The following is a 23,460-nucleotide window of genomic DNA, read 5'->3' on the forward strand; positions in this document are numbered from 1 at the left end:
CACAGGTTAATATATCCATCAGTCTGTAATTGCCAGCATTTTGATTATTATTCTTAGTGGTACACACAATAATGGTGCACCATGGATTCTTTGAGATATGATAATTAATAATAAGGGTTTTGAGGACCATTCAGAATTACAACCTTGATGTTGCCGCCTGCTGTTTACTGGGTTATTTTAGATTACCTTAACTGTCCTAAGCCTGTTTCTCTCTGTAAAATGGGGAGAGTGGTTGAGATTAAATAGAGTAATGACATAAAGTGCTTAGCAAAATATCTGGTGCTTTGTAAGAGCTTGCTACAATGGCCATGTTTCTGGTATTCATTTTCATAAGGTTTATCTATTCCCATCGATTTGGTTTAGTCTTGGATTTGAAATCCATTTGCAATTATATGAAAAACCTATGAGTTTTCTGAAACTAAGGACCAGTTAAGAAGTAACTATTCATATGTTTGTATAGTAAGATGCATATACCAGACTTTTGCCAGAAAAGGTAATGTTATAATATGGTTGATTCAGTTTCCCTACCAGCAACCCTATTCTACGAAGATCCAGTGATACCAGAAAAATCGTGAGTGATGCATGAAGGAAGGAATGGAGTCTCTTAGCTTGTCAATCCTACTATGAATTGGGGAAAGTTAAACTTAAATGGTTATCCCGTCCTGTCCATAGAATCTGGGTCTTTCTTACAAGTGTGGCTGGTTATTTTAAAATTTAATGTTTAGCCTTAATGTGCCTATTTAAATGTTATTCCGTTTTTGCTAATAAAAAGATTAGCAGACATTTATAATTTTGAACTCCTATATTTAGCATTTGATATTTATTAGTGAAGTACTGAATATGTTCTGTTATCTTTAGATTCAAAGCATGGAGTCTGCAAAAGTAATGATAGAAGAGCTAGAAAGTAGTTCATTCATGAAACTCTAGTAACCCTTGTAGCTTCACTACACTCATCCTTTATCCCGTATGTAATGATTAAACATAAGTAGTGTGTTGTGTTTTTTAAGAAGGTTTTGAAGAGCACTGGAAAGTGGGAATAATGTTAACATTTCTTAAGTACCCACTGTGTCCTAGGTAGGAAATTAGATGCTGCCTGTACTTTTTCTCCTTTAATCCTCAATATTTTGTGAGATATGTAGTAATTATTCCTATTCAGGAATTCAGAAGTAAGGTTGCTCTGTGCTGACATTTGAATCAGGATGTCATCAGACTCCAGAACACCTGTTGTGCATACTTATGCCGCCTGTCAGTAGGTGCTCAATAAATGCCAGACTAAAACCAAATAACAACTGGATGATCATTTGAGATTTTTGTTTTGTTAAACCTGCTTTGGCAATAACAATTTCTTAACGTTTGTTAAGCAGTTCATGGTTTCAAAGTGATTTCACTTTTATTGCCTGTTTTAATTATCATGGCTGCAAAACAAATCGCTATAAAATTTAGTGGTATAAAAAAAGTATTTTGCTTTTAGAGTCTGTGGGTCAGCAGTTCAGACAGGGTACAGCAGGATAAGTTGTGTGTTCCTTGGTATCTCAGCTGAAAGATTGGGGTCTGCAATATGAAGGTTCTTTTCTCCTATATCTACTAGTTGATGATGGTTGTCATCTGGGGCTTCACTTGCTCTCTACATGGGAATCTCCATGTTATCCCTCTAATTTAGGTTATCTTACAGTATGGTGGCCACGTTCCAAAGTTGAATGTTCTGAGAGAGACATAGGCACAGAATGTGGGACCAACAGCCATGCTGTTTCTTCTTTTTATAATCTACCCTCAAATCACATAGTATCACTTCTTTTTGTACTCTCGTCAGAATGCGTCACAAGCCCCTGCCCAGATTCACGGGGAGGGAAAATAGACTCCCGCTCTGCAGTAGAAGACTGCCAGTCACACTGTAAGAATGCTATGTGGGATAATGTGTATATATTGGTGTAGCCATCTTTGGAAAATACAAATTAACCTGTGAAATAGATCAAGCATATCACTTTACTAATGAAGAAATGACTCAAGGTACTAGTACAGTAGCACGTCTCTTAGGTGCCTCCCATAAGACTGGGATACATGATCTATTTGATTATTATACACATCCCACATTATTAAAGAGATAAAGTAAAAGATGTATCAAATATCAAATTGAGGTATTTGCTAACACAAGATCAATGGAATAATCAGCATTTTGGGAAACTATGCCAGCACCATTTAATTTTTATTTTAGCAGTTGCCCTTGGATTCTGATCTACCTGGTTAACTTAGAAGGTTGACAAACTACAGCTGGTGGGCCAAATCCAGCTACCTGTGTTTATGTAAAGTTTTATTGGAACACAGACACCCACTCATTTGTTATTTTCTGTGACTGCTTTTGTGCCTCCATGGTTGAGTTGAGTAGTTGCAACAAAACCATTTAGCCATCAAGGGCACCTGGGTGGCTCAGTCGGTTAAGTGACCGGCTTTGGCTCAGGTCATGATCTCGCGGTTCGTGGGTTCGAGCCTCACGTAGGGCTCTGTGCTGACAGCTAGCTCAGAGCCTGGAGACTGTCTTTGGATTCTGAGTCTCCCTCTCTCTCTGACCCTCCCCTACTCCAGCTGTCTCTCTCTCTCTCTCAGAAACAAATAAAACATTAAAAAAAAAAAAAAACATTTAGCCATCAAAACCTAACACAATTACTAATCTGGCCCTTTACATAAAGTTCGCGTACCCTTGGTCTAGAAGATCAACCAATTGCTGTCAAACAATCAAATCCCTCTCAACTTGAGGCTGTAGTTTTGACCAATTCATTTGTTCAGTACATATGAGAACTAGCACAAGTGCTATTAAAACAGATAACTTAATGCTTGCCCTTAAAAGTTCACAGTACAGGAGAATCAGACAACTCTAAATTTACATAGTACAGTGTCATGACTGGTGCTGTCTTAGACCTATGCACAAATTTCTTTCTCTGAAAAGTACTATGGCTAAAGATTAGGATCTGATCCTCTCCTTCCTCAGAAGGCTTCCTGGAAGACTGATAATGATCAGGTTCTTAGAAATAAGTTGTAAAAGGACCCTTAGATGTAGGAAAAGCATGAGCAAATGTATAATAGGAGTTTTAATCTTTCACGAATAGCTAAAAAGTAGAATGGGATTGGAGAAGTAAAGAAAGGTAGGACTGGTGGTGACCATTAAAACCACTGAGGCAAAAAATGATTTGAGAGCTCTTTAAGAAACAGAATTGTCAGAACTTGTTAATTGCTTGTAAGAATGGCAAAGAATGTGGAATGTAGAATGACTGACCTGAGCAACTAGGTGGTCGGGGAAAATGGTGCCAATTTACTAAGATAATTGGATACTTTGGGAGGAATAGATTTAAGCAGAAAAGAAAGTTTCACGGTTGGAGATTTTTTTTGATTTGCAATGCCTGTGGAACATAATGAAGTCGGGTAGGCTGTTGGCTTTGGAAGTTTAACACTCAACAAAAAGACTTGAGAGTTTTCAATAAGTGGGTATTTGAAACCTTGGGAAAGATGGGGTCATCTATAGAAGATACATAAAGCAAAGAGAAAGCCAAAAATAGAAATGGAAAACAGAAGCACTTAAGAGATGCATGCATAGAAAAGAGAAGGAAGACAAGCCCTTGGAAGGAACAGTGGGAGCCAGAACAGTTTTGAATGTCTTTGCATTTAATGATTTTTGGCAAGTTTAGTGAAGTGGTAGGATCAGAAGCTGGACTGTAGTAACAATTCAGAACTGACAGAAGGTGGGGAAAGCAGTTAGAACAATAAGGCTTGAATACACTGCAGAATTGAGTTACCAACTAAATTAAAATCCCCTATGGAGATGGCAGAAGATAGACTCCAAAGCAAAGGTAGAGGGGTTGATTTTAGGTGAAAATATACCATATTCACTGAGACCTCCATGAGAGAATGGACAAGGGACAAGAACAGATAAGCTCGCTTGTGCTTGTTGTTCTGATGGGTTACGGAACTAATTTCATTCCTCTCTACTGCAGTCTCTTTAATGTAAGCATTATTGTCCTTTATCAGTGAGGAAATTAAAGAGGAGGGGGGTTATCTTGCTCAGGGTCATATCTTTTAAGTGGTGGACCTGGTACCTAAACCCCAAAGTTCATTTCCTTTTTATTTTTTTTTTTCTTAATGTTTGTTTTTTAGAGAGAGACAGAATCCCAAGCAGGCTGCACTGTCAGTATAGAGCCCGACGCAGGGCTGAAACTCATTAACCATGAGATCATGACCTGAGCCAGAATCAGAGCCGGACACTTAACCGACTGAGCGACCAGGTGCCCCCAAAGTTCTGTTTCTGATGTGCTCCTGCTCTCCTCACTCCATCCTATTCACCTTTCCCCTGCTACATGTGAATGAAGTCTAGAAGTTAATGTTACTCCATAGACCCATATCAACAGGGGCATTTGTTTTTCTTCTAAAGAAATTCCTTTTTAAAAAAACTTAAGTGTTTAATAAAAGTATTTAATGTGATATACACATCATAAAGAAGTCACATATTCTCTTTTTGATAATTCATATTTCAGATACCCTGAAAAATGGCAGATTTTTAAGAAAAATTGTAGGGAAGTAGGAAGAACCAAAGACTCCTATAAGGTTATAGAGTTAAAAACTTAAGAATTTGCCTCCAAATGAGGCATTTCGGGAATTCATCTCCAGTGTGTTAGATTTGGATAACCGTAGTTTTTCCTTTCTTGGAAGCTTTGTGATATAAATATGGAATAGTGCTTTATTTCTTTTTTTTTTTCTTCAGGTGTCTGCACTCGGGGCAGAGTTTTCATCGGAGGCTTGCAGAGAGTTAGGCTTCTCCAGCAACTTGCTCTGCAGCTCTTGTGATCTTCTTGGACAGTTTAACCTGCTTCAGCTGGACCCTGACTGTAGAGGATGCTGTCAGGAAGAAGCACAATTTGAAACAAAAAAGGTATTGTTATCTTGTATCTCTCATCCATTAGTTGGTATAGTTGAGATAAGGTGAAATACTAAATTGTTTAATCAATTTAAATATAAAGAAGTCTCTAGCTTTTACATTTTGTAATTTTAAAAACTCAACTGATTTCTGTCAGGCCCACTAGATGAATTAAAACACTAGATGAATTAGAACAAATAGAAAGGAGAAGTAAGGTTGCATACCAGGACCCAGTTCTGTCATGGTTATTCAGCAAAGGGGATGCAGAATTACTATAGCCTGATTGGATCCTAAAGGCCTCCAGTCTTCCTAACTTCTGGCCACATGACGACAAAGAAGAATTAATTAGATGCTTGTATTCATTTGTAAGAAGAATTTAGTCTTTACGATGAAATTTGAGACGAAAGTATAGCACCTTTTACCTGGCACATAATTGTAGGCAGTAAACTATAACTTTTCATCTGGTTAACAAAGAATATGGTTTGTTAATTTACACAACTATCACTAATATTTACAGGTACCTAATCTCCTCTTTAACACCTGAAAACAACCAAGAATAGATAGTTCTAACTGTCCAATAAAATCTGCTATATTTTGATTCAATGTTCAGATTAATAATAAACTTTTTTAAATTTTTAATTTTTAAATATTTTCATTAAAACCCTTACACTTTTTCGAGTTAAAAAGTGGCCTGAAGGGGCGCCTGGGTGGCTTAGTCAGTTAAGCGTCCGACTTTCGCTTAGGTCATGATCTCGCGGTTCGTGGGTTCGAGCCCCGCATCAGGCTCTGTGCTGACTGCCAGCTCAGAGCCTGGAGCCTGTTTCAGTCTGTGACTCCCTCTCTCTCTGACCCTCCCCTGCCAACGCTGTCTCTCTCTCTCTCCTAGAAATAAATAAAACATTAAAAAAATTAAAAAAAAAAAAGTGGCCTGAAAAGATCATTTATATAAGCCAAATTAAACTGAATTAGTGAGTTCCGTTGTTTGGGGTGAGGAAAAAAGTTCACATCTCTTTGTTAGATTTCCTTTTAATATTATCTTTCACTTATACATACTGAATTCTATTTTGAGGTGTTACAGTTTGTAAAGCTTTCAGATGGTAATTCTGTCTTACTAGGTAGTAAAGGTTTGTTTCTAACACGGACTATAGTTTTATAGTTCCAAAAGAAAACAAGCTTTAAATGTTAATATTTAACCAAAACTTATTTAACTTTTTTACTGTTTGAGAAAGGCGGTGTGAGAGAAAATCTGAAGCAGGCTCTGACCCTGTCAGCATGGGGCCCGATGTGGGGCTCGAGCTCATGAACTATGAGATCGTGACCTGAACCAAAGTCAGGAGTCAGACATTTAACTGACAGAGCCACCCAAGTGCCCCTTTAATATTTGTTTCTTAGTTGTGAACCTGAAATTCCTGGTGTCTCAGAAATAGGTTCTAAGCCTTCTGTGTTTTTTCATTTTCTTGATTCATATATACCATTGATATATTTTCATGTTTAGAAGATTTCCATACATAGGAATTAGTCTTCATTGCATGTAAGGACATATCTAAACAATAAGTTTTAAAAACTTAATTTTAAGTAGAGTTGCCTGGGTGGCTCAGTCAGCTAAGCGTCCAACTTTGGCTCAGGTCCTGATCTCCTGGTTTATGGGTTCGAGCCCTGCGTCAGGCTCTGTACTGACTGCTTAGGGCCTGGTGGAGCCTGCTTTGGAGTGTGTGTGTGTGTGTCTGTGTCTGTCTTTCTCTGCCCCTCCCCTACTCATGCTCTGTCTCAAAAATAAACATAAAAAAAAGTTTTGTTTTAAATTTTATTTCACGTAGATTTAAAATGTAGGACTTGACTACATTTTAGTAGTAAGTAAGACCCTTAGTCTTAGTAAGACCCTTCCACTTGATTTTCAGGGCTTGATTTTTTTTTTTTTTTTTAAATGAGCTCTTCACATGGGACAGATTGTAGAAGGAATCTGTATGTCATCTTCTAGTTGTAGTGCTCTTATTCTATGGTCCATACCACTGCTTAGCCAACAACGATTATTTCCTAAGACACCAAACTTAAAAGAATTGAACAAGAGATGTTTTATAATAAACTGTTTATCACACACAGTGTCTTACAATTAAGGATAAATTAAGAGGTTCTACCCTTAAGTCATATCAGATGTTCTTTAAACAGTAAACCAAGTGCGTGTAAAAGCTCTTTTTACTTACTGCCCTTTTTCAGTAATTCTTCAATACTATGCCATTTTTATGTTATATTTTTACTAGAATCAAACTTGAATCACACCCTTTTCAAATTATATTTCTGTGCAGTTTTCATTATTAATTTTGTGGTATCTTGACACTTTTCACCACTTACAGCTCAGCAGTAACCATAGTCTTAACATATGCACAAATAATTACAAGCTGAAATGATTATTGTATGTAAATATAAGTGAGTCTGTGTCCTAATATAACTTTATGCCATTTCCATTGTTTTTTCTTTACTCCTTGCTTCTAATCACTACAGTATACTTCTCATTAAGCATTTGCTAGCACACTGTTTCACAAAATTGCTAAGTGGTTTTAAGAAGCCTAGTAGAACCAAAAATGCCAGAAACTCTTAGAAATATTGCTGGAGATATAAAAGTATGGCATACTGGACAAGGCATATTAGACGTAAATGACATTCAAGTATAGAAGTAGTACTTAATATGTGCAGCACTGACCTCTGGATTATTGGTATAAGCTCATAGGTAAATATGTGCAATAATTTTTTTCTATGTTAGCCTTGGCTTAAGGCTTAATTTTGAAATCATAGTTGGGATGCCTGAATGGCTCAGACCTTGATTTTGGCTCAGGTCACCATCTCCTGGTTTTGTGAGTTCAAGCCCCATGTCAGGCTCTGTGCTGACCCTGCAGAGTCTTTTTAGGATTCTCTTCTCTCTCTCTCTCTCTCTCTCTCTCTCTGCCCCTCCTTTACTGACACTCTTTCTGTCTCTCTCAAAATAAATAAACTTTTAAAAATTATGAAATCATAGTTAAATTTAGTTCTAATTTCATAAAAGTAAAAATTTATAATATATAGACTAGTGCCTTACATTAAAAACATTGAAAATACTTAAACACGTTTGTGTATATATATAAATCGTTGTGAATATAAATTCTTTAGAAGAGAAAATTGTGAATGTATTCATCAAACAGGAATGGTTTCCTAATTTATATATAAGTATAACCAGAATACTCGTTTTGGTTCTTGCTTAATTGTATGCTTTATAGGTCTTTCCAGAGATGAGGCTAAATGTTTTTAGTAATGCTTACTCATTTCAGAGGCTGAATTTAGCCTTTCATAGCCAGAAGTTTGTTTTAAAAATAAATAAATAAATAACAAAACTTAATAACAGAGGATGTCTTTGAAATCCCTTATTCTACAAATATGTACTCCATTACTTTTGTTTGGTCTTATTCCCCCCCACCCATTTTGATCATAAAGGACCTACTTAGCATCACAATACTAGATAGAATGAGGTTTTTTGATAAGCGACTTTCCTACTAGTTTTGCTCTTAACTATGTACCTAGGTACCATTTACAAATAATAGGATGTTGGCTTAATTGTGAAGAGCGTACTAATTTGTAGTTTGAAGAAAAAACTAATGAAAGAAAAGGTATTATACAGTTCACATTTACTAAGTAGCATGAGTAACTTCAGCTTAGTCCATATATAGAATCTTTGAATAGAAGGGAAGGGACATTGTTGGTTTGTTTTTATTTTCCTTCTCCCCCACTACTGACTGGCTTTTTCTTTGTAGTGGGACATCATAGTAACTGCCAGTTCCTGAGTATTAAATCTTTTAGCTCTTCTCATGAGAAGGGGATTAATTCTTCCTCATTTACTTTCTTTGAAATATTTCAAACAGTGATTTTTTTCTAGCTCAGGTTGGTTAACTGTTAGCTGAGATGATGGAAGAACGTAAGGCCAGTTGACTGCTACAGCAGCTATGTGGAAGGCTGCACCATGCACAGACAGTTGAAGCCGTGAAGAGCAGGGACTAGGTGAGCAGTCCCTTAGATCACTTACCTTTTTCCCCCCTCAGTTACTGGAGTAAATGCATTCTACTTGGGCTGGCTTCAAAGATTTAGCTCAGGTGTCTCCCCTTCTCGGAAAGCTTCCTTATTTCAGTTCCCTTACTTATCCACCACTAGCACTCTCAAGTGATGTTAGCTATACCTCTGTATTCCCAAAACACTTGAGGATACCTTGATATGCACTTAACCTTCACTATACTATATTATTTTGCTTTTCTTTGTCTTCCAATAAATTGTGCTCTTTGAAATCTAGAACAGTTTATTTCTGAATCCACAGGTTTTAACATACAGTGTTTCATAAGGTTTTGTCTTTGAATGGGGCTGTTTTTACTAAGTTGGGAAAGTTGATTTTTTTTTTCCCATTAAACATGTATTGAGTGCTTTTTATATACCAGACACCAAGACAGGCACTATTGATACAGATATTGAAGGGCTGCCCCTACAATCCAGTGGGGAGGTAGACCAGTAAGCCAGTAAGTAAACCCAAAGTGTGGTGTGCTGGGGGGAAAGGGGACAAAGCTTGGAGGAGGTGAAATCTAACTTGAGAATTGATGGAAAGTGTATCCAGGTGAGCAGAAGAAAAGGGAAATGGCAGCTCTGGCGACAGGAGACAGGGACCTAGAGTGCAAGGTGGCAGGAGATGAGTCCAGAGAGGCAAGCAGGAACCAGGACATCCTGTCTCACAAGTCGTGCTAAGAGATCTGGACTTTGTCTTAAGGGCAGTGGGAGCCATGGAAGTGTGTAAGCCATGGAGTTACTCAATCAACTATATATTGGTAGCCATAGAAAAGGTGATTTAAATGTGTGTGTGTGTGTGTGTATGTATGTATGTGTATGCTGAAAATGTACTTGAACTTTGTAGATGCTTGTGACTTTTTCATATATTTCACTTATACATGCTGAGTATAAAAGATTTGTCTTTATGTTGGCAGTTATCGATTCACAACACTTTAGTTAAAATCATCAAAGTGTAGATCTCTCATTTATATTTTATTTATAAGGACATTGTAAGCATCTCAAATATATCTAAAAAGAGATGTTAATAAACACAGATTTTGAGGGATCACAGTCTGGCTGCTAACCGTTATAGGTATTTTTTCAGACCGTACATGACCATCAGGTTAAAAGTTACCTAGGATTTTCCTGAAGATAAGCATAGATCAAGTATTTCTTTCTATTAAGAATTTAACTTCTGTTGTCCAAGATTTATAAGGTTAAATGTAGTATTTCAGTAGATGGGTTATTTTTCTCATCTTTTTATACTCTTTCAGTTCCGTGAATTTGAACTTGACTAAGGCAGCTTGGCACTTCTTTCTTGTCTCCTCATTTATTTAAGGTTTTCATATCTTAATGATTTCACCTTCTTCTGGACATAGCTATTATAGAAGTTTTATACTTCTCCTTAATTATATGTCTCTATTTCTGTAGCTAGTACCTGTTCTCTTTAAGATCTTGGTTCATCAAGATGCTTGAGGTCCCACTACTTTCCTTTCCCTTTCAAAATATTTTTATTTATTATTTGATTAAATAGTCATCAATTATTTTGTTGGTTTTTAGCACTTCCTATTCTTCTGCATTTATACCTACCTTTTCTCTGAGCAGTCATTTTGAAGATTTGACTAGAGACCAAACCAGAGTACTTCCTGAGTTGAAAAAAGTCAACTTACCTGAAATACTTAAAAAAATGAACCAGTAAAGCAAATTATTTCAACTTAATTTGCTGTTCAGTCCTGATTATATCAGGAAGGAGTTTAGAGTAGTGTTTAAGAACATGAACACGGGCTGTGGAACCAATCTGCCTAGGTTCAGAAAGTCCATTGCTACTCATTTGATGATCTTGATCATCTGTTTACAAATTGATTATTCTTGTTTATAAATTGGAGATAATTGTTACTATCTCATAGGGTGGTTATAAGGAGTGAATGAGTTAATATATGTGCACTGCTTAGAATAGTCCCAGCATGTAATAAATCCTAGGTAAATAATTGGGTCTGGTGGTGGTATCTGATTTGCTGATTTAAAAAACAAGGGACACCTCAGTGGCTCAGTTGGTTAGGCTTCCGACTTCAGCTCAGGTCATGATCTCATGGCTTGTGAGTTCAAGCCCTACATTCTGCTCTGTGCTGACAACTCAGAGCCTGGAACCTGCTTTGGAGTCTCTCTCTCCCCCTCCCCACTCGCACTCTGTCTCTGCCTCTCTCTCTTTCTCTCTCTCTCTCTCTTTCCCTCTCTCTCTCTCTCTCTCTCTCAAAGTAAACATTAAAAAAATTTGAGGGATGTCTGTGTGGCTCAGTCAGTTAAGCAGCTGACTTCACCTCAGGTCATGGTCTCACACTTCATGAGTTCGAACCCCACGTTGGACTCTGCTGACCATTCAGAGCCTAGAGCCTGCTTTGGATTCTGTGTGTGTCTCTCTGCCCCTCCCTTGCTTGTGCTCTGTCAAAAATAAATAAACCTTTAAAAAATTGTAAAAAACTTTTTTTAAATAAAAATGTGGAGGACTCCAAGAATAGCATTATAATGATTGCTCTTAGCAAAGTAGGGTAAAAGAAAATAGTTAGGAAATACAACAAGAACTATTAGATTTGCTAGTGCTAAAAATTTGGAACAAAATTTTCTGTTACTCCACTTTTGAGCTCCTGAATCATTTGAATCAAGAAGAACAAGAGGAAATATGATAATGAATTGGTAGTATGAAAACTTACCATTCGCAATTACTTGTTTATATGGAACAACAGAAATTATGTCAAACATAACTGTAGGTTTCAAATTTTGATTGACATTTTAATAAGGAAAATACTATAAATATGAATTTTTAAAATGTGTACCATTTTCATCATTATTAAATGCATATAAAAATTGTGTTTGAAGAGAAAATGTTTTGCTACTTGAAAAAAGTTTCAAAACCGTTATAAAATGAAACTTTTTCTTAGGGTAAACCTATTCCAGAAATTAATTGAGACCATTTTTTTTTTTTTTTTTTTTTTTAAATTTATTTCTAGGAGAGAGAGACAGAGACAGCATGAGCAGGGGAGGGTCAGAGAGAGAGGGAGTCACAGACCGAAACAGGCTCCAGGCTCTGAGCTGGCAGTCAGCACAGAGCCCGATGCGGGGCTCGAACCCACGAACCGCGAGATCATGACCTAAGCGAAAGTCGGACGCTTAACCGACTAAGCCACCCAGGCGCCCCTAATTGAGACCCTTTTTTAAAATCAGTTGAGAATAAATATTATTACTCGTTTTCAAATTTTTTTCAGATGGTAGATCAGGTTGAAGATATGAGATTCTTTGAAGTAACATGTTATAATGTAAATCAAAAATATATTTGTAATATAAAAACTATTGCTTTGTGAAAAAAGCAAGTTATTGGACTGATTACAGTGTTTCCCTACTAACATTCCTCTGCTATTTGTATTTTTTATCTAATACATGATTACAGATTTCAAAGGTTTAAGAATATTCTGGAAGAGAAAAGCTTAAAAGTATTTAAAAAAAAAAAACTCCACAGATTGAGATTTTTTTTTTTAATTTGAATTTTGGAACATCTTGGTCTCATTCACAAAATACAAGTAGAAGCCTACTCTGCAGATCACCAAATTATACCATTACTGGTTCTGGAAAATAGCTCAACAGTCCTGGTATTTGTTAAAGGGCCTTTATTTTCATCTGAAATATACTAGTCAGATAATATTTGAAAAATACCTATCTTCAGTAATGATTGTATTATACTAGGTTTGAATAAATGGACCTAAGTAGGACGTAAAATAATTTTAAGAATATAGTTAGATCCCTTCGACTTCCACTTCATCCCTTCCACTCCATTACCTAATTGGAGTTAGACTTATGTTAATTGATTAGCTTTATATTGTGGCATTCCTATTTTCTGTGTGTATAATACTCTTCTTTTGACATTTATACGCACTCCCAGCAAGCCAGAGACAGTAGAGAGGAAATATTAATATCTATAGTTTATTAGAAGTTTACCCCCTTTTTATAAAAGTTTTTGAAAGAGTTGAATTTTTATCTCAGCTAGTAGTTTTGTGACTTTGAGTTAGGAAGTTGCTCTAGAATCTTCACTTTTGTTGCAGTAATTACATTGGCTCACCTGTGAGTGTTTATTATACCTTGGTTATATGCTGAAGTATCTTATCTACGTTATTTAGTCACAACAACTCTCTCTAATGTAAATGCTGCTATACCTGTTCAACAGAAAAGGAAACTAGGGTGTTATCTGCCAAAATTACTCAGGCAATTGGGTGCTACAACCCAGCTTCATCTCAGGTCTGTTTGACTCCAGAGCCCCAAGTTTTTAAACCTCTATTGTATTTTGCCTCTCATCTTGGAAATATGAATAGTAATACCTACTTCACAGACTTACTGGAAGAAAATGAATGAGTTAAATATAAAACACCAGACTCCCTTTTTGAAGATTCCTCTTGCATTTATAATTAACACAATTCCATTGGTAGTTTTTATTTTAAATTATTAAATCTTTACTTTTCAGTTTACCATAGACTTTAATGACTCCCCCATTACTTGTTTTTTCTCAAGGCTGTGTTGACAAATTTGGCCCTACGGCCCAAACAAACATTTTCAATAAGTATATAATATTTCACAGTTCAGGGAAAAGAACATCAAAACATTTAGTTACATCCAATTTACATAGAAAATCTGTAGCTGGTTTCAGAACAATTTAGAAGTCAGCTTAAACAGCATTATTCAAGAAAGTGGCATATGTTAAGCGTTAGCCTATCTACTACTGGTAGAGCTGCTACTGGTGTGTAAAACATAGAAGGATGAAATGGAGGTTAAGCTAACTGTGCGTGAAATTGTAGTCGCTAAAGAAATTTCACAGTTACTTAAAATAGTTTCTCTTTTGTAGTGTGTCTGCAGCATCAGTACATGAGCTGTTTCTTCAAAGAAAACAAAAATATAAGTCTTAAGCAGATTATTTCTAATTATAATATTAAAACATTAACAAAGAAGCTTTTTTTTTTTAAAGATCTGAATAATGTTTGGCAACAGTTCTAGTTCAGTGAAAGAATCACTAAGACTCCTACATAGCAACGGTACTAAATAATAACACAAATTTTTTACTTAATAATAGCTACTAACATTTGTTAAGTTGTACGAAGTTGCTGTTCCAAGTCCTTTATATTAATTAATTTATACAATCCTCACAACAACTGTGAGGCAAGTGCCATATTACCCGCATCTCCTAGTTGAATCTAAGGCTAAAATCATTCAGCTAATATATGGTTATAAATATATGTATCATTTATGTAAGAGAAGTTTTAAAATATTTTGTGTAGTTATTTCATTGAACTGAAAATATTTATTTTATATATTTCTAAATGTGACATTTCATCTGTCTTTAATTAAAAAATAAATGTTGTCAGGGTACTTGGGTAGTTCAAGTCAGTTAAGGTCTGACCCTTGATTTCAGCTCAGGTCATAATCTCAGGGTCATGAAAACAAGCCCCGCTATGTCAGGCTCTGTTGTGGGCATGGACCGTGCTTAAGATCTCTCTCTTCCTCTACCCCTCCCCAGCTTGCTCCCACACACACATTCTCTCTCCCTAAAATGAATGAAATAATGAATAAATGAATGTAGTCAGTTTTTTTAGGTATTTAACAAATTAGGATCAAGGTTCTATCTATGCATATTAGAACATTTTGTCACATTTGCAGATTGTGATATTTAAAAAGGAAATAAACCTTTAAGGTAATTCATGATCCAGGCTGTCTTACAACTACATTTCCTAGACGTGCCTACCTGAAAGTCCAAATAAACTTTGTACAATAAATATTTCTTCTTGGTATAGGCTTTGAGAATGTCAAAAGAAAACGGTAATCACTGTCCTTAAGAAGTCAAGTAAATAGGCATGGAAATTGGGCTGCTCGACCGCAGTTGGCAGGATACTTTACTGAGCTAAAGCATAATATCCAGTGTTATGAAGGTAACCACTAAAAGAATTAGGAATAAGATAAAAAGTTGAAGACAGAATAAATCTCTTAAAGTTTATATATCAAGAATTACAGATATAACCATGTTAATCATTACCAACAGAAGAACTAAAAACAGTTTAAAAGTTGTTGAATGGCAGGTAGGAGGCAGAGAAAAATTTTTATTTCTTTTATATTTATATCCTTCTATACAGTTTCTTCATTGCTTCCAGATGCATTGGTTTCTTTGAAGAATTCAGTGAAATGTAGGCCGTAAATAAAATAGATACTCATGTGCTATGAAAGCACACAGAAAGAAGGGCACATAACCTTTTGACATATCAGGTAAATATCACCACTTGCTTATATAGAAGTTGCTGTTTATGGTAACATGGAAAATAATTAGGAGAAAACTCATCTATGACAGAAAAGATAGTGAAAAGGCAAAGTCATGAAGAAGAGAGCCATCTAAGATAAATCCGATAGCTTGGTTATGAGATGATGCTGGTTAGGAAGGTAGGGCCTGTGTACCTTGATAAGAAGTTTGGACTCTATCCTATAGGCAGGGAACAAAATTTAAAAATTATAAACAACTAACTGGTGTCAGGTTTGTATTTTAATTACTTTCATTGTTGGTATGAAGGAAAATTGATAGGACAGAGGGGAATACAGTTGCCAGAAAAATATATCGCTGTTTTCCAGAGGCAAGATAAAAAGGCTTAAGCCAACATATTGGTAGTAAAAATGGAGAAGAGACAGATCTAAAACAGATTTAGGCAATAAAACCTTCAGGATTTATTGATTTACTGGATTGGAAGGGGTTATAGGTGAGTAAAGATGTTTCCCATGCTCTTATTTGAGAAACTGGTAGCCTCAACAAAAGAAGGCTACAGTAGACTTCAGTGAGTTACAGGGTAGCCCCTTAAATGAGGAGATTGGGGATGGGAGAAGGGGCAGTAAAGAGGATAACTTCATAAAAGCGTACCACTTTGGTGCAGACTGCCTTTTCAGTTTTCCTTCTGAAGAAGTAAGTGTTAAAAGTTTTAACTTAGAAGGCCATAAATTTTATCTGAGTGCCATAATGAAATGTAAAATTGGTAGTGCGCTTGTCAGAAAACGGGCAAAAATAAAATGTGTGGAATGGACCAGTTTCTTTTGTTCTACCTTCATATTGCCATTCTTAATATTTAACCTTCTGGATTATTATAGCTTTATTTTTGTATCTTTTTGATGTATATTAGGAGATTACCTTCTTTACTTTTAATAGAGTGCTACCATCATGTAATTTGTGCTGGTTGTGTTGTTTTATATTTCAGCTATTTGTACCTTTTTTATATTTGTAACCTTTCTTAAAGATGATCATAATTGCCTGTTTTATGACAAATAATGTTCAGTATTGACGTGGTAATAACACCAACAGAATTGAATTCTCTTTTGAAAAGCAGCTTTTGCTACCATATATACCACATTTGTGGTCAGTTTTTAAGGCCTACTTAATGTGGTGAGGTTGAACCATATTTTATCTGGATCTCTGTTTTACAAATTAAGAGGAAAGTAGGTTGTATTTTTCAAACATTAAGGAGCAAAAAGACAGTGAATTTTTTATTGGGTACTATATACTAAAGAGCTGTTTTCTAAAATATTTTTACTTCACCAAGGGGCTAGTTGGTTTCATTTTTAAGCTACTTACTAAGATATTCAAGATAGGGTGCGTGGATGGCTCTGTCCGTTAAGCATCTTACTTCAGCTCAGGTCATGATCTTATGGTTCCTGAGTTCAAGGCCCATGTTGGGCTCTGTGCTGACAGCTCAGTCAGGAGCCTGCTTCAGATCCTGTGTCTCCATCTCTCTCTCTCTCTGACCCTCCCCTGCTTGCACTCTGTCTCTCTCACCCTCAAAAATAAATTAACATAAGAAAATTCTTTTAAGATACTCAAGCTTAATTAAGGCCATTTTTACTAATTCTTTGGATATTTTGAGCTCAGGAAGTCTAGTAGTGTTGTGACAGGTTACTTCTTTTCATTCTGTCATGTTTCCTAAATATCAGTAGAATTGAATGCATTGTTCAAGTGATGCCCCTGGGTCATTCATCCCGGTAGCTGAAATGTAAAGGGGGGAGGGAGAGTATATATGGGTGTATTTTTTTTCAGGTAACAGTCACATTGTTACAGCCTTACCTATTGGTTATGAAATTTTCCTTGTTTTAGGTATATATACAAATTCTGTTATTAATCACAATAATGAAAGAAACCTTGCTTTTTTCCCCTTAGATTTCATAGTTTGAATGATCTGATTTGGAATGTGGTGATGTCAAGCATTTTATGTTTTTGTTTCATTTTGTTTTAATACATTTTTATTGAGCTTTTCAGTGAAATAGTGATTATATGTTAATGAAAGATTCCCTGGTATATTCTCACTTCCTTGGAATTTAATTTAAATTAAGGTTGATGTTCCCTTGTTCTGTAGCTTTCTCATTCTCAGGGCAGAAACTAAAGATACAAAAATGAATAGCACTTTAATACTGTAGTAGAATAAGCTTTAATTTTAGGGAGCTTCCTTAGACATGGTCATTGCTTTATGTTTCTTCAGAGTTCGTTAGAAAGCACCTAAAAATAAATAGTGTAATCTCAGGGATATAATGTTAGAGAATTATATTTACCAGTTTGGTTTACTATAATTGTAAAACTGAACTTACTTCCCTAATCCTCCATATTTATTCATTGTTCCTTTGCAAGAATCCCATTAGTCAAAGTATATGAAAGTGTCAACAGAAAAACTATTTGCCTTATTCATCTGCTTTAGTGATCTAAAATGAAATCTTTTTTTTTTTTTAATATTTTTATTTATTTTTTAGAAGAGAGAGAGAGAGAGAGACAGCATGAGCAGGGGAGGGTCAGAGAGAGAGGGAGTCACAGACTCTGAAACAGGCTCCAGGCTCTGAGCTGGCAGTCAGCACAGAGCCCGACGCGGGGCTCGAACCCACGAATCGTGAGATCATGACCTAAGCGAAAGTCGGACGCTTAACCGACTAAGCCACCCAGGCGCCCCTAAAATGAAATCTTGATCAAAGCTTTATGACAAGATCTCAAAAAATTTAGTGCCCTATTTGTCCATGTGTAATTGTAGCTTGTTTCTCGTACTCTATGCACTTTAAAAAATATCAACAAATACCAAAAAATAAAAATACTAAAAAATATGGGAATGATTTGATGATGGTTAATTAAAATTTAAGACATCAACAGATCACTAAACATATAGTTTTGTTGAAAATTTTTTCTTGAGAATTAACTGACCAAATTTTGCTACAAGTAGCTTCTGCGTGGTGTATTTTTTCCATCATATAAAAGGAGTAAAGTTAACTTTAAGAAATTACACTGGATGCAGTTAACCATTTGGAAGAATGGTTTATTTAATATATTTGAGTGCATCGTAATTGTTTGTATTTAAGAGCTCTAAATACACTCAGTTTTCATTGTGTTATAGCCATATTCCCTTATTTTCAAATCCCTACATTTTAACACCCAGTGCTCATCCCAACAAGTGCCCTCCTCGATGACCATCACCCCCCTTTCCTCTTCCCCACCCCTATCAGCCCTCAATTTGTTCTCAGCATTCCAGAGTTTCTTATGGTTTTCTTCCCTCCCTCTTCCCAACTATTTTTCCCCTTCTCCTCCCCCATGGTCCTCCATTAAGTTTCTCCTAATCCACCTATATGTGAAAACATATGGTATCTGTCCTTCTCTGCCTGACTTATTTCACTCAGCATAACACCCTCAAGTTCAATCCACATTGCTACACACGGCCAGATTTCATTCTTTCTCATTGCCATGTAGTATTCCACTGTATAGATAAACCACATCTTCTTGATCCATTCGTCAGTTGATGGACACTTAGGCTCTTTCCATGATTTAGCTATTGTTGAGAGTGCCGCTATGAACATTGGGGTTCATGTGCCCCTATGCATCAGCACTCCTGTATCCCTTGGATAGATTCCTAGCAGTGCTCTTGCTGGGTCATAGGGGAGTTCTATTAATTTTTTGAGGAACTTCACACTGTTTTCCAGAGGGACTGCACCAGTTTGCATTCCCACCAACAGTGTAGGAGGGTGCCCGTGTCTCCACATCGTCGCCAGCATCTAGAGTCTCCTGATTTGTTCATTTTAGCCACTCTGAACAGCGTGAGGTGGTATCTCAGTGTGGTTTTGATTTGTATTTCCCTGATGAGGAGGGATGCTGAGCATCGTTTCATGTGTCTGTTGGCCATCTGGATGTCCTCTTTGGAGAAGTGTCTGTTCATGTCTTCTGCACATTTCTTCACTGGATTATTTGTTTTTTGAGTGTGGAGTTTTGGGAGTTCATTGTAGATTTTGGATACTATCCCTTTATCTGATAGGTCATTTACAACTAACTGTCTTTTTCCATTCCATCAGTTGCCTATTAGTTTTACTGATTGTTTCCTTTGCCGTGCAGAAGCTTTTTATCTTGGTGAGGTCCCAGTAGTTCATTTTTGCTCTTGATCCCCTTGCCTTTGGGGATGTGTCAGGTAAGAAATTGTTGCAGTTGAGGTCAAGGAGGTTGTTTCCTGCTTTCTTCTCTAGGGTTTTGATGGTTTCCTGTCTCACATTCGTGTCCTTCATCCATTTTGAGTTTATTTTTGTGTGTGGTGTAAGAAAGTGATCTAGTTTCATTCTTTGCACGTCGCTGTCCAGTTCTAGCACCATCTGTTAAAGAGGCTGTCTTTTTTCTATTGGATACTTTTTCCTGCTCTGCCAAAGATTAGTTGGCCATACATTTGTGGGTCCAGTTCTGAGTTCTCATTCTATTCCATTGGTCTATGTGTCTGTTTTTGTGCCAATACCATACTGTCTTGATGATTACAGCTTTGTAGCAGAGGCTAAATTTTGTCATTTTTTTTTCTGAAATTACCAAATTTTATTAATACTAAAGTTTTGCATTTATTTTTTTAATGTTTTGATGTTTTTATTTATTTTTGAGACAGAGAGAGACAGAGTATGAGTGTGGGAGGGGCAGAGAGAGATGGAGATACAGAATCCAAAGTAGGCTTCAGGCTTTCTCTGAGCTGTCAGCACAAAGCCTGACATAGGGCCCGAACTCACAAACTTGAGATCATGACCAGAGCTGAAGTTGGTTGCTTAACTAACTGAGCCACCCAGGCGCCCCAAGTTTTGCCTTTAAATAAAAGAGGATTTCAAAAATAGCGTATGGGGTGCCTGGGTGGCTTAGTCGGTTAAGCGTCCGACTTTCGCTTAGGTCATGATCTCGCGGTTCGTGGGTTCAGGCCCCGCGTCGGGCTCTGTGCTGACTGCCAGCTCAGAGCCTGGAGCCTGTTTCAGTCTGTGACTCCCTCTCTCTCTGACCCTCCCCTGCTCACGCTGTCTCTCTCTCTGTCTCCTAGAAATAAATAAAAATATTTAAAAAAAAAAAAAAAAGAAGTTATCCTGATTGAACAGTCCATACTGATTTAATTCAAATTTTGAGTTTTCAAAGCATTTATTTCCTTTATTGTAGTATCTTATTGNAAAAAAAAAAAATAAGAGCATATGGCTGCAAGCAAGGCCTCATAAGAGAAGAAAACAGTATTACAACATTTGTCTTGCTTTAGTCACTGCTTACTAGGTTTACGTTTCAGAATTGGTTAGTCTACTATTTGGTCATTTTGCAATTTTTGCCTTATTAATACTTGAGTATAGTGCAAGGCAGTGATTCTCCCTGGCTGTTCATTACAATCACTTGGGTAGCTTTAAAAGTAGTAATAATAATTAAAGTACTGATACCAGGATCTTATCCCCAAGTATCCTAATTTGTCTGCATGAGTTCAGAGATCAGTAGTTTTCCTGTTTCTGCACATGTCTAGTAGCTTTTTAATGTACACTAGACATTGTGATTTATATGCTGTACAGTTTCTAGGTCTCTAGATTATATTATCATGTGTGAAGAGCATTGGATTTTGCTCTTGCATACTGTTAAACTATGGGTGAATACCTTGGTCTTATAGAGTCTTGGTTTTTAGCTTTATTAGAGTGGTTATTATGTTTTTTTCATTAGTACTAAGGTGCGTTCTTTAGCATAGGCTTAGAAGTGGCAAATTGGGGGTTTAAATGAAAAGCCAAAGGTGTTTGCCTAGCTATACTTTCTACAACAATGAAGGTGTTGAAATTTTTTTCCATTTGTTTTGGCCTATAGAGGATGTTGTCTATCGTTATATCTTGAACTCTTAGCCTAATATAGTTCAGTAGTTGTTATATGTACATTTTTTGGCAAAGGCCAAGTTTTGAAGAGTTTATTCACAGATTTTGTGGCTTCTGTGATGTTACCTTCAGTTTCCAGCTGCTCTGGCACCACTGAAGTTTAATTTGGGGTTTCTCAGCCTAACACTTGTTTTTACTCCTTATGAGCAAGAGGCTGCCTTCCGGGAAAATTAGTGGAAGATGTCTGACATGGAGTAAGTTTACAGGTTTGTAGTGGTGGTATCATGGCAGTAAAAGTTAACAAATGCAGTGCTTTTTTTTTTTAATTCAAAAAATTTACGTAACTTAAAAGTGTCCCCTTGGTTCAGTGTTATAAATTAACTTATGTCATTATCTAGTTATCTGGTGAGAAACTGAATAGACATATTTTCTTTTGTCTTGCCTTTTAATTTGAACCATTTTGTATAGCCACATAGTTATACTTTAATTAGAGAATAGTTATCACCACAAAATTAAGATTTTGGCTGTTTGCTATATATGAAAACCTCATTATAAGCCCTAACTAAAATTTTAAAGCAAGAGTTGGTCAAGGTGGTATGCGAGGGAAAAAATTATTATATTCCAATAATAATTTATCAGAGAAGTCTTTCTATAATCAAAGGAGTATATTGTTCCAAAATATTAGGCAAATACATGAAATGTACAAAATCTACAATTGAGATACATACAAGTAATAATCTCGGTAATACCTAAAATATCTTAAATTGGGAAAAATCAGCTAACCCCAAACCTGAAATTTATTTTAAGAATAGTTAAAATCACTTGTTTTTCCTTTTGTTTTTTATTTTACCCATTCTGACAAGTATCAAGTGATATGTCATTGTGGTTTTGATATGCATTTCCCTGATGATTAGTTCTGTTGAGTAGCTTTATATATGTCTTTACCATCTATATATCTTCTTTGAAAAAATGCCTTTTCAGGTCTTCTGCCATTAAATAGATTATTTGGGAGTTTTTGTGTTGAGCTGTAGAATTTGTTTAACAATATTGATTCTTCCAATCCATAAACATGATTTTTTTTTAATTTTTGTGTGTCTTCTTCAGTTCTTTCCTCAGTGCTTTATAGTTTTCATAATACAAATACCTCACATTCTTGAGTAAGTTTATTCCTGAATATTTTTGTTGTTGTTGGCAATTGTAAATTGGATTCTTGATTTCTCTTTCTGCTACTTCATTATTAGCATATAAAAGCACAACAGATTTCTGTACATATTATTCCTGAATATTTTTTTTGTTGTTGGCAATTGTAAATTGGATTCTTGATTTCTCTTTCTGCTACTTCATTATTAGCATATAAAAGCACAACAGATTTCTGTACATATTGTATCCTACAACTTTTGAATTCATTGATCAGTTCTAGTAGTTTTTTGGTGGAGTCTTTAGGGATTTCTGTATACAGTATGCCATCTACGAATAGTGATGGTTTTACTTCTTTTTTACCAACTTAGATGTCTTTATAACTTTTAATTGTCTGCTGCAGCTAGGACTTTCTGTACTATGTTAAGTAAAAGGTGGTGCAAGTGGATATATCTTAGTCTTATTCCTGATCTTAAAGGAAAAGCTTTCAGGTTTTCACCATTGAGTATGATGTTGGTTTTGGGTTTTCATACATAGCCTGAGATGTGTTCCCTGTAAATCTACTTGTTAAGAGTTTTTATCATGAATGAATGGATATTGTACTTTGCCAAATGCTTTTTTTTTTTTTGTACATTGATATGATCATACTTTGATTTATAAATATCAAACCACCCTTGCATTCCTGGAATAAATCCCTCAATCATAGTGAATAATTTTCTTTTAATATATTATTGGATTCAGTTTGCTAATGTTTTGAGGGTTTTTGTGTACATGGTCATCAGAGATACTGACTGGCCTATAGTTTTCTTTCTTTCTTTATCTGGTTTCGGTATCAGTAATATTGGTCTCTTTGAATGAATTTGGAAGGTTTCACTCCTCATCTATTTTTTGGAATAGTTTGAGAGGAATAGATATTAATTCTTTTTTAAGTTGTTGATAGAATTAATCTGTGAAGCCATCTGGTCCTGGACTTACTTGTTGGGAGTTTTTTAAATACTGATGAATTTCATTGCTAGTAATTGGTCTGTTCAAATTTTCTATTTCTTACTGATTCAGTTTTGGAAGGTTGTACGTTTCTAGGAATGTATCCATGTCTAATAGATTGTCCAATTTGTTGGTACATAAGTGTTCATTATAATCTCCTTTAATCCTTTGTATGTCTGTGGTGTTGGTTATTTCTCCTCCTTCATTTCTGATTTTGAGTCTTCTCTCTT

The 23,460-nt window shown here is 35.9% G+C and overlaps 1 protein-coding gene across 2 annotated transcripts in view; it reads left to right on the plus strand.

Annotated features, from left to right (window-relative positions):
- SELENOF (selenoprotein F) overlaps window positions 1–23,460 on the plus strand; it is a 59,748-nt gene that overhangs the window by 4,409 nt on the left and 31,879 nt on the right. For both annotated transcript variants that reach the window (XM_039255751.1, XM_039255750.1), the window contains exon 2: window positions 4,748–4,915. In XM_039255751.1, coding sequence (XP_039111682.1) covers window positions 4,748–4,915 — 168 coding nt within the window. The remainder of the gene's footprint in view (window positions 1–4,747; window positions 4,916–23,460) is intronic.

This window comes from Hyaena hyaena, unplaced genomic scaffold, assembly GCF_003009895.1.
Source record: "Hyaena hyaena isolate Hyena2069 unplaced genomic scaffold, ASM300989v1 scaffold_544, whole genome shotgun sequence".
Classification (NCBI taxonomy): Eukaryota; Metazoa; Chordata; class Mammalia; order Carnivora; family Hyaenidae; genus Hyaena; species Hyaena hyaena.